Source organism: Cherax quadricarinatus, chromosome 83, assembly GCF_038502225.1.
Source record: "Cherax quadricarinatus isolate ZL_2023a chromosome 83, ASM3850222v1, whole genome shotgun sequence".
NCBI lineage: Eukaryota > Metazoa > Arthropoda > Malacostraca > Decapoda > Parastacidae > Cherax > Cherax quadricarinatus.
In genome coordinates, this window is record NC_091374.1 from 12,782,688 (window position 1) to 12,796,602 (window position 13,915).

The 13,915-nt window shown below is 42.4% G+C and overlaps 1 protein-coding gene across 4 annotated transcripts in view; it reads right to left on the reverse strand.

Annotated features, from left to right (window-relative positions):
- LOC128702083 (adipokinetic hormone/corazonin-related peptide receptor variant I-like) overlaps window positions 1–13,915 on the reverse strand; it is a 276,924-nt gene that overhangs the window by 152,155 nt on the left and 110,854 nt on the right. For all 4 annotated transcript variants that reach the window (XM_070102860.1, XM_070102858.1, XM_070102859.1 and 1 more), the window contains exon 2: window positions 1,159–2,417. In XM_070102860.1, coding sequence (XP_069958961.1) covers window positions 1,159–1,953 — 795 coding nt within the window. In that variant the 5' untranslated portion in view covers window positions 1,954–2,417. The remainder of the gene's footprint in view (window positions 1–1,158; window positions 2,418–13,915) is intronic.

Here is a 13,915-nt window from a genome sequence, read left to right on the forward strand (position 1 = left end):
GCAGAGATAAAGACAGTAGACAGGCAGAGATGAAGACAGTAGACAGGCAGAGATGAAGACAGTAGACAGGCAGAGATGAAGACAGTAGACAGGCAGAGATGAAGACAGTAGACAGGCAGAGATAAAGACAGTAGACAGGCAGAGATAAAGACAGTAGACAGGCAGAGATAAAGACAGTAGATAGGCAGAGATAAAGACAGTAGACAGGCAGAGATAAAGACAGTAGACAGGCAGAGACAAAGACAGTAGACAGGCAGAGATAAAGACAGTAGACAGGCAGAGATAAAGACAGCAGACAGGCAGAGATAAAGACAGTAGACAGGCAGAGATAAAGACAGCAGACAGGCAGAGATAAAGACAGCAGACAGGCAGAGATAAAGACAGCAGACAGGCAGAGATAAAGACAGCAGACAGGCAGAGATAAAGACAGCAGACAGGCAGAGATAAAGACAGCAGACAGGCAGAGATAAAGACAGCAGACAGGCAGAGATAAAGACAGCAGACAGGCAGAGATAAAGACAGCAGACAGGCAGAGTAATTATCTACACCATGACGAGGTTCTTCCTCTCAGTGGACAATATTCTTATTTTCTAATCTTCATAAAATTCTTAATAACTTTGTCTCTTCATTCATTTCGTAAGTAAAAAATATATTATTTATTTTGTTTTATAAACATAAGTCTGTCTACTTGTCTATGTATTTGGAATAAATTTAAACGTGATTTTCACATTGATTTGTTTTGTGATTCTTTTGATTTGTGTCTGTGGTGAAATGTTCCGCTGGTCCAGCTTGTCTGTGTCTGTCTATGTCTGTCTTTAGCTGTCTGTATCTCTCTCTCTCTCTCTCTCTCTCTCTCTCTCTCTCTCTCTCCTTTACAATACAAAAGAACAGTGTTACTATTGGAGACTGCAACTTCCTTTCCTATCTTCTCCCCTTCCCTCTCCTCCTTACCCCTCACTGTCACATTTTTTCTCTCTCCTTCAGCATTACTTAGCATATTCTTCCTCCTCTTCCCTCTTTACCCATATTTCGTCATTCCTGCCTGAGAAAGAAGAGGCGCTACATCAATCATACCTGAAGTACCGCAGCAATCATGCCTGAAGAAGAGGTAGCACATCAATCATGCCTGAAGAGAAAAAGGTAGCACAGCAATCATACCTGGGGTAGAGAGATGACAGCTGATATTAGCCAGGCGAAGAACAGCATAATTTTGCCCCTTCTCTGAGCATCGTTGACTCTGAGCGGGTGCAGTACAGCGAAGTAGCGATCCAGACTGATGCACACCAGGACCATCGAGGACATGTAGAAGCCGAAGGCAGAGAAGAACTTGTAGACTTTGCAGCCGAAGTTACCGAAGACCCACTCGATGGTGACGTGCCAAGTGATCTCGGTGGGCAGGAAAACGAAGGTGACGATCATGTCAGCCAGGGAGAGGTGCATGATCATCATGTTAACGCGGGATTTGCGGTGACGGTTGCGAAAGAGTGCCACGAATACCATTAGGTTGCCGATGGCGGCAAAGGGAAACAGGAGGGAGTAAGCAATGAGAGGTGTCATGTTAATGTGCGTGAGGTCTTCGTCAATCTCTCCCGTCATGTTGGTGTGGTTGGTGATGTTAGATTCCCAGTCGAAGTAGTTGTGCTCTAGGTCTTCGGTGTACTGCTGCTTCGGTTGCTGGAAGACTTCGTCAGAGTTCGAGCTGAAGGCTACGTCGTAGGTCTCTGGGTCTCTGAGATCGAAAGAACTTGTGGTGGTGGGGATGGCGATCGCATCTCTCCAAGACGTGGGAATGTCCAGAAGGCGTTGGTGTTGATGGCGGTGGTTGTAGTGGCGGTGGTGATCGTTTAGGATGATTTCCGGAGCGGTCGACGTCAATGCCGCCTCCATCAGAAGAAACGTCGTGTTGGGAGAAGAAGTCGCCATATTGCTGTTGTGGAGTCCGTCGATATACATCACCCTTGTAACTTTCGACTTCTCTTTCTCCCACCTAAAGTTCGGCCTTAGATTACACACTTTAGAAGTAAGTGTTGATTACGAGCATAAGATTTGACCCGTATTCAGTGCTGAGGTTTGGCCTTGAACCCACTTAGCTTTACCAGCTTCTTTTCTTTAAAACAAATTCGACGGTATGACAGTATTTCCACAGGCGCCCCACTGCTTCCGACACAGCTTGGCATACGCACACTCACAAACCCACCCACCCATACATATAGACGGAATGAGCCCCATTAATGAGGTACCGTCATGGGACTCTGAAGAACACTCGGAAGACATCGTGGTACAAAGACATGTTCTCAAGGACTCGTGGCGTGAGTTCGACTCACTCTCTTCATCTTAATTTCCCCGTTGGTTTGGTTTCTTCCATCCGTTTATTTGTCATCTAGACAAGTCGAATCCCAGACACTAACTCTCCTTATCTGAAACGAAGCAGAGAAAGATAAAATTAGTCACGTTACTCTTTTCTGGTATGGAAGACACTGAATTACAGCCTCTCATCACTTAGCGACGTACTCGTTTACCAACGAGGTCTTAGGCACAGAAGTCCGTCGTTAAGCGAGGAGAGGCTGTACAATTTCCTGGAACTATCAAAGAGCTTTTTACAACTAAAAAAATAAGAAACGCAAATTAAACGCAGTTTATATTTGTCTCGAAGTGTTTATCAAGTCCAAAACGGCCCGAAATATAATTTAATTTCAATTTTCAGTCTGTAGATTAGCTAGGAGTTGTTCCATACATGATAGAACACTTCATCTCCATTTTGTTTCATACTATGGAACAATGCTCTTCTCCAGACTGAGGGACTGACCACCTCAAAACTTTAAGGGTGATGGACTGATTATATCGTCTTCAAGTATCTTCTGCTTCTATCAACTTTTCTGTACTTGACTGAAGAAGCCTACTGTGTAGGCGAAACGTTTCATAATAAAGATACCTAACTGTTGCATATGTGTCTTACCTAACATGATAGAACATGTATAGTCATGAGTTAATTAAAGTTTCTCCTGGAGTCAGAGATGCTTATCAGTAAGGCACATGTGCAACAGTTGGATATTTTTACTGATGAGACGTTTAGCTTGGAAATTAGGTTTCTTCAGTCAAATACAGAGGCAGCAGGTGTTCTAGTGAAATGAAGATTATGTAATCAGTCATGGCATCAACCTTGGAGATATGAGGTGGTCAGTTACCCATGCCGGTCAGGCATGAAATCGCTATAATATGTACAGGGGTGGACCGGTAAGCCAGGGGAAGACCTCGATCACATGACTAAAAGCTCTAACGGCGGGTCATCTAAGACCCGCGTCAGGAAATACTTGTCCTGTTTCCTGACGAACCTTACCTAACCTAACCTTACCTAACCTAACCTAACCTAACCTTACCTAACCTAACCTAACCTAACCTTACCTAACCTAACCTAACCTAACCTAACCTTACCTAACCTAACCTAACCTAACCTTACCTAACCTAACCTTACCTAACCTAACCTTACCTAACCTAACCTTACCTAACCTAACCTTACCTAACCTAACCTTACCTAACCTAACCTTACCTAACCTAACCTTACCTAACCTAACCTTACCTAACCTAACCTTGAAATCAGTGGAATCGGAATTTATCTCAAGTGTTGTACCAAGATTAATTAATACAGTGGGTTCATAACTGTGCTTACACCATCCATCACAACCTAGCTGATCATGGAGAAAGGTATCTCTTTTCCTCAACTGACTTATGTATTTACTCCACAATGTTAGAAAGCTCTAAACCCGTAGAGGTTATGCCCTTGGGAGAACGAGTAGCCATATTAGATCTTAAGGGAAGGTCGGCTCAAATTCCTTGACTCAAGAGCCTCTCAGGGACGTCAAGAAAGCTCCCCTGAGTGGTATAAACCAGAGATAACAAGAAGCTCCTGCAGTAGGTGGGAGGGAGGAACCAGACATGGCACTCTTCAAACCTAATTTATTGGCACCTCTTGTGGCCCAGGATAAGGTCACATTGGCACCTTGCGTGGCCCAAGATAAGGCTATATTGGCACCTTGTGTGACTGAGAGATTAATGAAGTAAGATATTGAAGGCACTAAACTTTTTGGGCACTATATTTAGATCTCTAAATTATTTGACACACACACACACACACACACACACACACACACACACACACACATATATATATATATATATATATATATATATATATATATATATATATATATATATATATATATATAATGTAGCTTTAAAAATAGGTTAGATAAGTACATGAGTAGGCGTGGCGTGGGTGCCTTGCACGGGTCAGTAGGCCTGTAGCAGTGCTCCTTCCTTAAGTTCATTCACTATCACTCAGTAGCTGTCTTGCCACAGATGCAATGACATCAAAATTCGAATGACCCTCCAAACTGCAACATCCCATTATGTTTCAGAGTGTAGACACAGCACTCCTACCTCCAGGACTCGAGTCCTGCTAACTTGTCTCCCGGAATCCCTTTATAAATATTCCTCGAAGGATGATTTTTGTATATCAGGGGTCAAAAAAAAAAAATGTTTTTGAGAAGGGGAAGAAGATTTTCTATTTTCTATATAAAAAATAAGACATATTTCTCTTACAAATATGAGATATAAAATTTATTAAAAGTTTTTCACAGTGGGATGAACTCGACCTCTTTGCTTGTCAGGAAGAATCTATCAGATTTCTCCTCGCAAAACAGAGGCAGCAGTAGCAGTATCTCCTCCTGCTTTCCCTCCTCTTCCTCTTCTTCTTCTTCTTCTGCCTCCTCCTGCTCCTCCTCCTCCTCCTTCCGTATTATCACCTTTCTACATTAGATGCTTCTGCCACTAGAGGTCATTATCACTGGCCTTTCGATAAACTGTATACTAATCTCTAATCTCAAGATTACTTTCCACGTCTCGGTGTATTAACGACCATTCTAGCCAGCATCTCAGACATTACGCATACATAATACACACACACACACACACACACACACACACACACACACAGTGGAGGCAGGAACCATACACAGTTTTAAGACGAGGTTTGATAAAGCTCATGGAGCGGGGAGAGAGAGGGCCTAGTAGCAACCGGTGAAGAGGCGGGGCCAGGAGCTAGGACTCGACCCCTGCAACCACAAATAGGTGAGTACAAATAGGTGAGTACACACACACACACACACACACACACACACACACATATATATATATATATATATATATATATATATATATATATATATATATATATATATATATATATATATATATATATATATATATATATATATATATATATATATATATATATATATATATATATATATATATATATATATATATATATATAAATATATATATATCACGGTAAACAGGTAACATCACAATATGCAGAACAACGACTGTGAAGAAATAGTGAACTTCCAAGCACTTTCGTGATTCTCACATTATCAAGGTCCTTGACTGTTTGGAAATTCACCATTTTTCACAATGGTTGTAATAATCATGGAATAACATGACTATTACAGTCGATCACAATACATCAGCATGTAAAATTATTATTATTATTATTATTATTATTATTATTATTATTATTGTACTCTTGATAAAATAATGAATCCATACAGGTCTTACAGCACCTGAAGAGTGGAAGGTAACCAGGTTTGATGAAAGGAAGTTTGACTTGGTGTCCAGTAGCTCGATCGGTAGCGCACTCGGCTCACACACTGAGGTCCGGGGTTCGAATCTTCTCCGGTACGGCTGCAAAACATTAGGGACGTGTTTCCATAAGATACCTGCTGTCCCTGTCACTGTTCGACCATCAGTTTAAAATAGGTACCTGAGTGTTAGTGGACTGGTGTGGGTCGCATCCTGGGACAAAACTGACCTAATTTGCCCGAAATGTTCAGCATAACAAACGGCTTTCTATATAGTAGTATGTTATTGGTGTCAGCTATGGTCTGTATACCTTGTACATGTACTGGTAGTAAATAAAGATATAATATTAATGTTTCCTTCAGACAAGGGATTTTTACTAACATCAAGGCACCTGGCTGGTCTCGCTAAGGTGACACAGCTGTGGAGGTGGTTAAACACGACTCACGAAATCGTAAGCACACGATTGCAAACAAACCATACCACGGGTGGGCGGGTAGAACCCGCGGTCAGAGAGTCTTTAAACTTCAGACCGACGCGTTAGCCACTGGGCCAGCTGGCTACGATAAGATTCATCCAACTAAGTATATTTATACACCATAGGAAGGTTAGCATAGGCACTACTATGACCACAAATGCAAGTTTGTGGTTAAATTTATTGTTTTCAAGATATAACTTACCAAGTTCATCCAAGTTCAACAGATTGGTGGTACCTACAGTATATCGAAAAGGGAGAATCAAAATCCGGTGTGACCAAACCATCAACCAGGCGTCTAAGGTGACTAGCCAGGCCATGAAAGGGGCGTCTAAGCTGACTGGCCACTCCATGAAACAGGCGTCTAAGATGACTCTCTAGACAGGCCATGAAACAGGTGTCTAAGCTGACTGTCTGGCCAGGCCATGAAACAGCTTAGACGGCTTAGACGCCGTCAACAAGGCGTCTAAGCTGACTGGTCAGGCGGTCAACCAGGCGTTTAAGCTTACTGTCTGGTCAGGCCATGAACCAGGCGTCTAAGCTGATTGTTTGGTCAGGCCATGAACCAGGCATCTAAGCTGATTGACTGGTCAGGCCATGAACCTAGCCGCTTGGTCTGGGACCTAGGCCGCCGAACCCATCAACTGCAAAAAAAAAAAGCCAAGAAATCTCATAAACTACAAACACCAAGTAAACAACAGCTCTCTGTAAACTACACAGACTGACCAGACAACCTCCTCTTAGAACCAACCTTTCAACGCCAACAAAAGCATTTCCCAATGCAAATTTCCCTGGCATTCAACACACGCACGAAAATCCAGCGTCTCTTTTCCTCTTGCGATGCACAACCGGCAACTCAGTTCCATCCACTTTTATTGGCAGCTCAAAGGAAGCAGCAGTGGGGTCTCTGGCGAAGGAGGAAGAAAGCCAAAAGGGACGGACGATCAAACATCCATATTTCCAATTATTTCTAATGATCAGGGGGAAGACAATGTTACAGGCTTTTTTTTTTATCCTTCATCTGTCAGGATGTCGGAGAATATTTAAACTGTGTTAAATGTGATGTACATCCTAGCCTTGATTACAGTGTGAAAGAGAGAGATAATTTAGCGTTGTCCTCCCTGGGATGTGCATGCAGGGGTCGAGACACGGTCTCTGCCCCTTCGTCTCTTAGTCCTTCAATTGGCCGGCACTGCTGATTCCCGGCACTTTGAACCCTGTCACACCTTTTCTTGAAGCTCCGCATGGAGTTTGCCTCCACAAGCAACACCTCCAGCTCACTCCACTTGCATACCACACTTAATTTCTATGCCTTTTCTCCACTATGTCTCCCAATTCGATCTATTCCCGTGCCGAGAAATTCCTCCACCCTCTCTAAGTTCCATGACCTACCAACTGTTTGACCACTCCTTCCACCTGTCCAAATCTTTCAGGCTAACTCCATCCTCTAGGATCCTTGTTTTTTATTTTCATGTTATTAGTTTATGTATATGATCTCTGAAAGGACATTTACGTATGCTAAGAACAGCAGAGGACCTGTTTTAGATCCTTGAGGGACCCACACTTGCAGTGATACATCTTATCTTCTCAGTCGTAGATTCTTTAGAGATTCTTTTATCCAATGTTGTCTTTTTGACGCGTCTCTGCCTCTGCTCTGTCATTCTGATAATTTGTGTTAGTGCGTCAAGAGGCTTTTCTCCAGTCCAATGGTTTGTTTACGTCAGGAATATTAACCCAGGTAAAAAAAACATTAAGATCCCTCTTGTACCATGATGTTTGTGGACCTCGTGGCAATTAGCTTCTCTCTGAAGGTACTTACTGAAGGCACTCATTCATTGCAGACACTTATTCTCTGAAGGTACTTACTGAAGGCACTCATTCACTGAAGACACTGAAGGCACTCATTCACTGACGACACTTATTCTCTGAAGGTACTTACTGAAGGCACTCATTCACTGACGACACTTATTCTCTGAAGGTACTTAATAAAGAAACTCTCTGAAGGCACTTACTCTCTGAAGGTACTTACTCTCTGAAGGCACTTACTCTCTGAAGGCACTCTCTGAAAGCACTTGCTCCCTAAAGGCACTTACTCTCTGAAGGCACTCTGTGAAGGCACTTACTCTCTGAAGGCACTCTCTGAAAGCACTTGCTCCCTAAAGGCACTTACTCTCTGAAGGCACTCTGTGAAGGCACTTACTCTCTGAAGGCACTCTCTGAAAGCACTTGCTCCCTGAAGACACTTACTCTCTGAAGGCACTTTGTGAAGGCACTTACTCTCTGAAGGCACTCTCTGAAAGCACTTGCTCCCTGAAGACACTTACTCTCTGAAGGTACTTTGTGAAGGCACTTACTCTCTGAAGGCACTCGCTTGCTTTCTGAAGGCACTTACTCTCTGAAGGCACTCTGTGAAGGCACTTACTCTCTGAGGGCACTCTCTGAAAGCACTTACTCCCTGAAGCACTCTCTGAAGGAACTTTCTGAAGGCACTCTGTGAAGGCACTTACTCTCTGAGGGCACTCTCTGAAAGCACTTGCTCCCTGAAGGCACTTACTCGTCTGCATCTAAGTGCTGGTTTAAGAATTCCCTGTGATCTCTTCTTCTGGCCTACTTTAATTCAGGCGAATTTATGCCGAGTCACAATCTGAATAAGAAATATTTTCCTCGTTCTTGCCTGTTGGCAAGGCTCGATACTCCGTCCTTTAATCACTGGGCTTTGGGGTCTCTCAAGGCAGTGAAGCCACAGCTCATGTGGCAAGAACCTACATGAAGAACCTACATCAAGGACGTACCGGAAGACAAGGCCATAGTCAAAATTGATTTAGAAATCCCTTTAATCATGGATAAGATAAGATTTCGTTCGGATTTTTAACCCCGGAGGGTTAGCCACCCAGGATAACCCAAGAAAGTCAGTTCGTCATCGAGGACTGTCTAATTTATTTCCATTGGGGTCCTTAATCTTGTCCCCCAGGATGCGACCCACACCAGTCGACTAACACCCAGGTACCTATTTGCTGCTAGGTGAACAGGACAATAGGTGTAAGGAAACGTGTCGGAATTTCCACCCGCCGGGAATCGAACCCGGGCCCTCCGTGTGTGAAGCGGGAGCTTTAACCACCAGACCACCAGCCAAAGAAAAAAAAAAGATGATGAAATGGGTTCTGGAAGGACAATATTGGTAAATATAATACTGTAATATACATTAATAATTTTTAAAGGGTAGAACTCCAAAAGAAAGAACTGAAACGCATGTAACCATGATTCAATAAAAAACGAGAGAGAGAGAGAGAGAGAGAGAGAGAGAGGAAAAAAATACTTGATCGGATAGGCGAGTAACTATTCAATATTCCGAACGCTTTATCGTAAATATTTTTTACGGAGGTTAAAATAAAAAATCAATAGAATTAGGAAGACAGATTCGATAACGATCTATGCCGATAAAAAATAAAATCAGTTAAATCTATTACTACACTTACCAAACTTTAATAACTTAACACTCAGACGTAAAATACCGCCAGGAATCCCTTCTGTATTCCTGTTACCAATGTACACACACACACACACACACACACACACACATACATACATACACACGCGGGTTACCACTGATACCTTCTGCCTTGATGCAGAAATTTCCCCTATCTGTTGCTGTCTTGCAACACTGCATAGCTCCTGACGAAGCACGAGAGTGCGAAAGATCTAAAGATTTCCATCCCCAAGTAGCTTGTTCTGTATTGCTAAGATCGCCTGTCTGCGACTGTATTGCAATATATATATATATATATATATATATATATATATATATATATATATATATATATATATATATATATATATATATGCAAAACAACCACTCTGAAAAAATAGAGAAATTCCAAGCGCTTTCGTGACTACTCACATTATCAAGGAACATAGTTCCTTGGTAATGTGAGTAGTCACGAAAGCGCTTGGATTTTCTCTATTTTTTCAGAGTGGTTGTTTTGCATATTCCGAAATCACCTGTTTACTGTGATCTTATTGTATATATATATATAATATATATATAATATATATATATATTAATATATATATATATATATATATATATATATATATATATATAAGGAACACTTGTTAGTGCTCAATAGCAACCCACATGGAGACAAACTCAGAAGATTAATTGATCTGTATATTTCGATTCCCTTCTGGGATCCTCCTCAGCTGAAGAGGATCACAGACCTAAGAGAGATGACCTCTGAGGACCGTAGTATTAAAAAATATGTGTTGGTGATTACGAGGAGAAAAATAAAGAGATTCGACAGCAACATATCACGATTTTCCAGCGCTGTTTCAAAGGAAGGAGCTCAGTAGGGTCTTTGTACCGGTACGGTCCACAGACCAACACTGCTCGCAGACAAAACACTGTTCAGAGACCAACGCCGCTAGCGGACGATCCACTGCCTTGATCCCTCATCAAAACTTTCAGGTCATCTCTCATCGTTCTAACGAAAGTCTTGCTCCTTTTGTCTCGTTCCTTCGTCTCCTCCTCCCTCAGTAGTTGCTGTGTCTCATCGTTGTTACCTCTAGTCTTCCCCTTATTCACTTTCTGTCTTCGTCTGTTCCTCACTTAGTAGTGTTTATGTATCAGTTCTGCTGCTATCGTAAACGTTCCTAACAATATAACCTGCTATCGTAAACGCTGCAGTCGCCCGACTATTTAGGTCCAGAAATGAAATTTCTGGTCTATTAGGCATCTCCAACACCTACCAACTTTTATAGTCATAAAAGGCCATAAGAAAAATGGCTTTTTCTTAATGTCTATATTTTTCAGCTCTATGACTCAAGAAAACACTGACACTATCGTTCCACATCTTAAAAATCTTTGAAAGTGTTCTAAGAAGCCAGATCGCCAACCACTTCGATACCCATCAATTGCACAACCCAGGGCAGCATGGGTTTAGAGTAGGTCGCTTCTGCCTCTCACAGCTACTGGATCACTATGAAATAGTCTTGGATGCTCTGGAGAACAATCAACATGCAGATATAGCATACACAGACTTTCCGAAAGCCTTCGACAAGTGTGATCATGGTGCATCAGCCCACAAAATGCGTGATAAAGAAATAACAGGAACATTGGTAGATGGATCTATGAGTTAATAACAAGAGAAAAGTCAGAGGTACAGTATTCACTGCCATCCTTTTCCTCATCCTCATATCAGACAGACAGAAATGGGAATCAGAAAACAATACGAACCTCAATGAAGACAAATTTCAAATTTCAATTACTACGCTATGGAAAACTCGAGGAAAACTGGACAGGAGTATAATACAAATTCCAACCTCACAATAGAGCAAAAAAACTAATGTGAAGGACCTGGGAGGGAAAATGTCAGAGAATCTCACTTTCAAAGATCACAACATTGTATTTACCACGTGTGCTAGGAAAATGATAAGATGGATAATGTGAACCTCAAAACTATGGATGCCAATCCAGTGATAATTCTCTTCAAATCGCTTGTTATCTCTAGGCTGTAATATTGCTGTACACTAACTGCCCCTTTCAAGGCAGGCGAAATTGCAGAACTGGAGAATGTACAGAGAACTTCCAATGCACGTCTAAGTATCAAGAAGTACCTAAAATACTATGGAACAGTTGAAGTCCCTTGATTTGTACTCCCTGGAACGCAGGCGAGAAAGATACATGATAATATTCTCTTGGAAAATTCTAGTACCAAATCTGCACACGAAAATCACTCCCCATGAGAGCAACAGACTCGGCAGGAGATGCAACATTCTCCCAGTGAAAAGCATGGGCGCCACGAGTACACTGAAAGACAACACATTAAGTGTCCGGGGCCCAAGACTGTTCAACTGCCTCCCAGCATACATAAAGGGGATTGCCAATAGGCCCATGGCTGTCTTCAAGACGGCACTGGCCAGCAGCAACAGTCTGGTTGATAAGGCCCTAATCCACCACGAGGACTGGTCATGGGGGTCGCGGGGGCGTTGATCCCCGAAACCCTCTCCAGGTATACTCCAGGATTTCGTTCTTTTAAGAATTAAAAACATTTTTTTTAGTTTTTATTCCATAGATTATTTCCTGTTCATATATATATATATATATATATATATATATATATATATATATATATATATATATATATATATATATATATATATATATATATATATATATATATATATATATAAACTCGGTTCGATATTTTGACTTGATCGTGTGTCAGCTCCTTTTTTTTGCTTTGCTTCGTTCATCAATTAACGTTCGTGGCAGCGTGTCGTCTCTTCGTTCAATTTTTTTTTATCGTTTACTCAATTTTTCATTTTATTGCGTGCTTTTGTGCCTGGCTAACTTGGTTACTGTGTGTGTGTGTGTGTGTGTGTGTGTGTGTGTGTGTGTGTGTGTGTGTGTGTGTGTGTGTGTGTGTCTGTGTGTGTATTTGTTTGTGTGTGTGTGTGTGTGTGTGTGTGTGTGTGTGTGTGTGTGTGTGTGTGTGTGTGTGTGTCTGTGTGTGTGTGTCTGTGTGTGTGTGTCTGTGTATGTGCGTGTGTGTGTGCATGTGTGTGTGTGTGTATGTACGTGTGTGTGTGTGTGTGTGTATGTATGTATGTGTATGTATGTACGTGTGTGTGTATGTGCATGAGTGTATGTGCATGTATGTGTGTGTATGTGCATGTGTATGTGTGTGTGTGTGTGTGTGTGTGTGTGTGTGTGTGTGTGTGTGTGTGTGTGTGTGTGTGTGTGTGTGTGTGTGTGTGTGTGTGTGTGTGTGTGTGTGTGTGTGTGTGTGTGTGTGTGTGTGTGTGTGTGTGTGTGTGTGTGTGTGTGCGTGCGTGTGTGTGTGTGTGTGTGTGTGTGTGTGTGTGTGTGTATGTGCGTGTATGTGCGTGTATGTGCGTGTATGTGCATGTGTGTGTATGTGCGTGTGTATGTGCGAGTGTGTTTGTGAGTGTCTGTATGTGTGTGTGTACTCACCTAGTTGAGGTTGCAGGGGTCGAGTCCAAGCTACTGGTCCCGCCTCTTCACTGGTCGCTACTAGGCCACTCCCCCTAAACCGTGAGCTTTATCATACCTCTGCTTAAAGCTATGTATAGATTTTGCCTCCATTACATCGCTTCCCAAACTATTCCACTTCCTGACTATTCTGTGGCTGAAGAAATACTTCCTAACTTCCCTGTGATTCATCTGTGTCTTCAACTTCCAACTGTGTCCCCTTGTTACTGTGTCCCATCTCTGGAACATCCTGTCTTTGTCCACCTTGTCAATTCCTCTCAGTATTTTGTATGTCGTTATCATGTCCCCCCTATCTCTCCTGTCCTCTAGTGTCGTCAGGTTGATTTCCCTTAACCTCTCCTCGTAGGACATACCTCTTAGCCCTGGGACTAGTCTTGTTGCAAATCTTTGCACTTTCTCTAGTTTCTTTACGCGCTTGGCTAGGTGTGGGTTCCAAACTGGTGCCGCATACTCCAATATGGGCCTAACGTACACGGTGTACAGGGTCCTGAACGATTCCTTATTAAGATGTCGGAATGCTGTTCTGAGGTTTGCTAGACGCCCATATGCTGCAGCAGTTATTTGGCTGATGTGCGCTTCAGATGTGACTGGTGTTATACTCACCCCAAGATCTTTTTCCTTGAGTGAGGTTTGTAGTCTCTGGCCCCCCTAGACTGTATTCCGTCTGTGGTCTTCTTTGCCCTTCCCCAATCTTCATGACTTTGCACTTGGTGGGGTTGAACTCCACGAGCCAATTGCTGGACCAGGTGTGCAGCCTGTCCAGATCCCTTTGTAGTTCTGCCTGGTTTTCG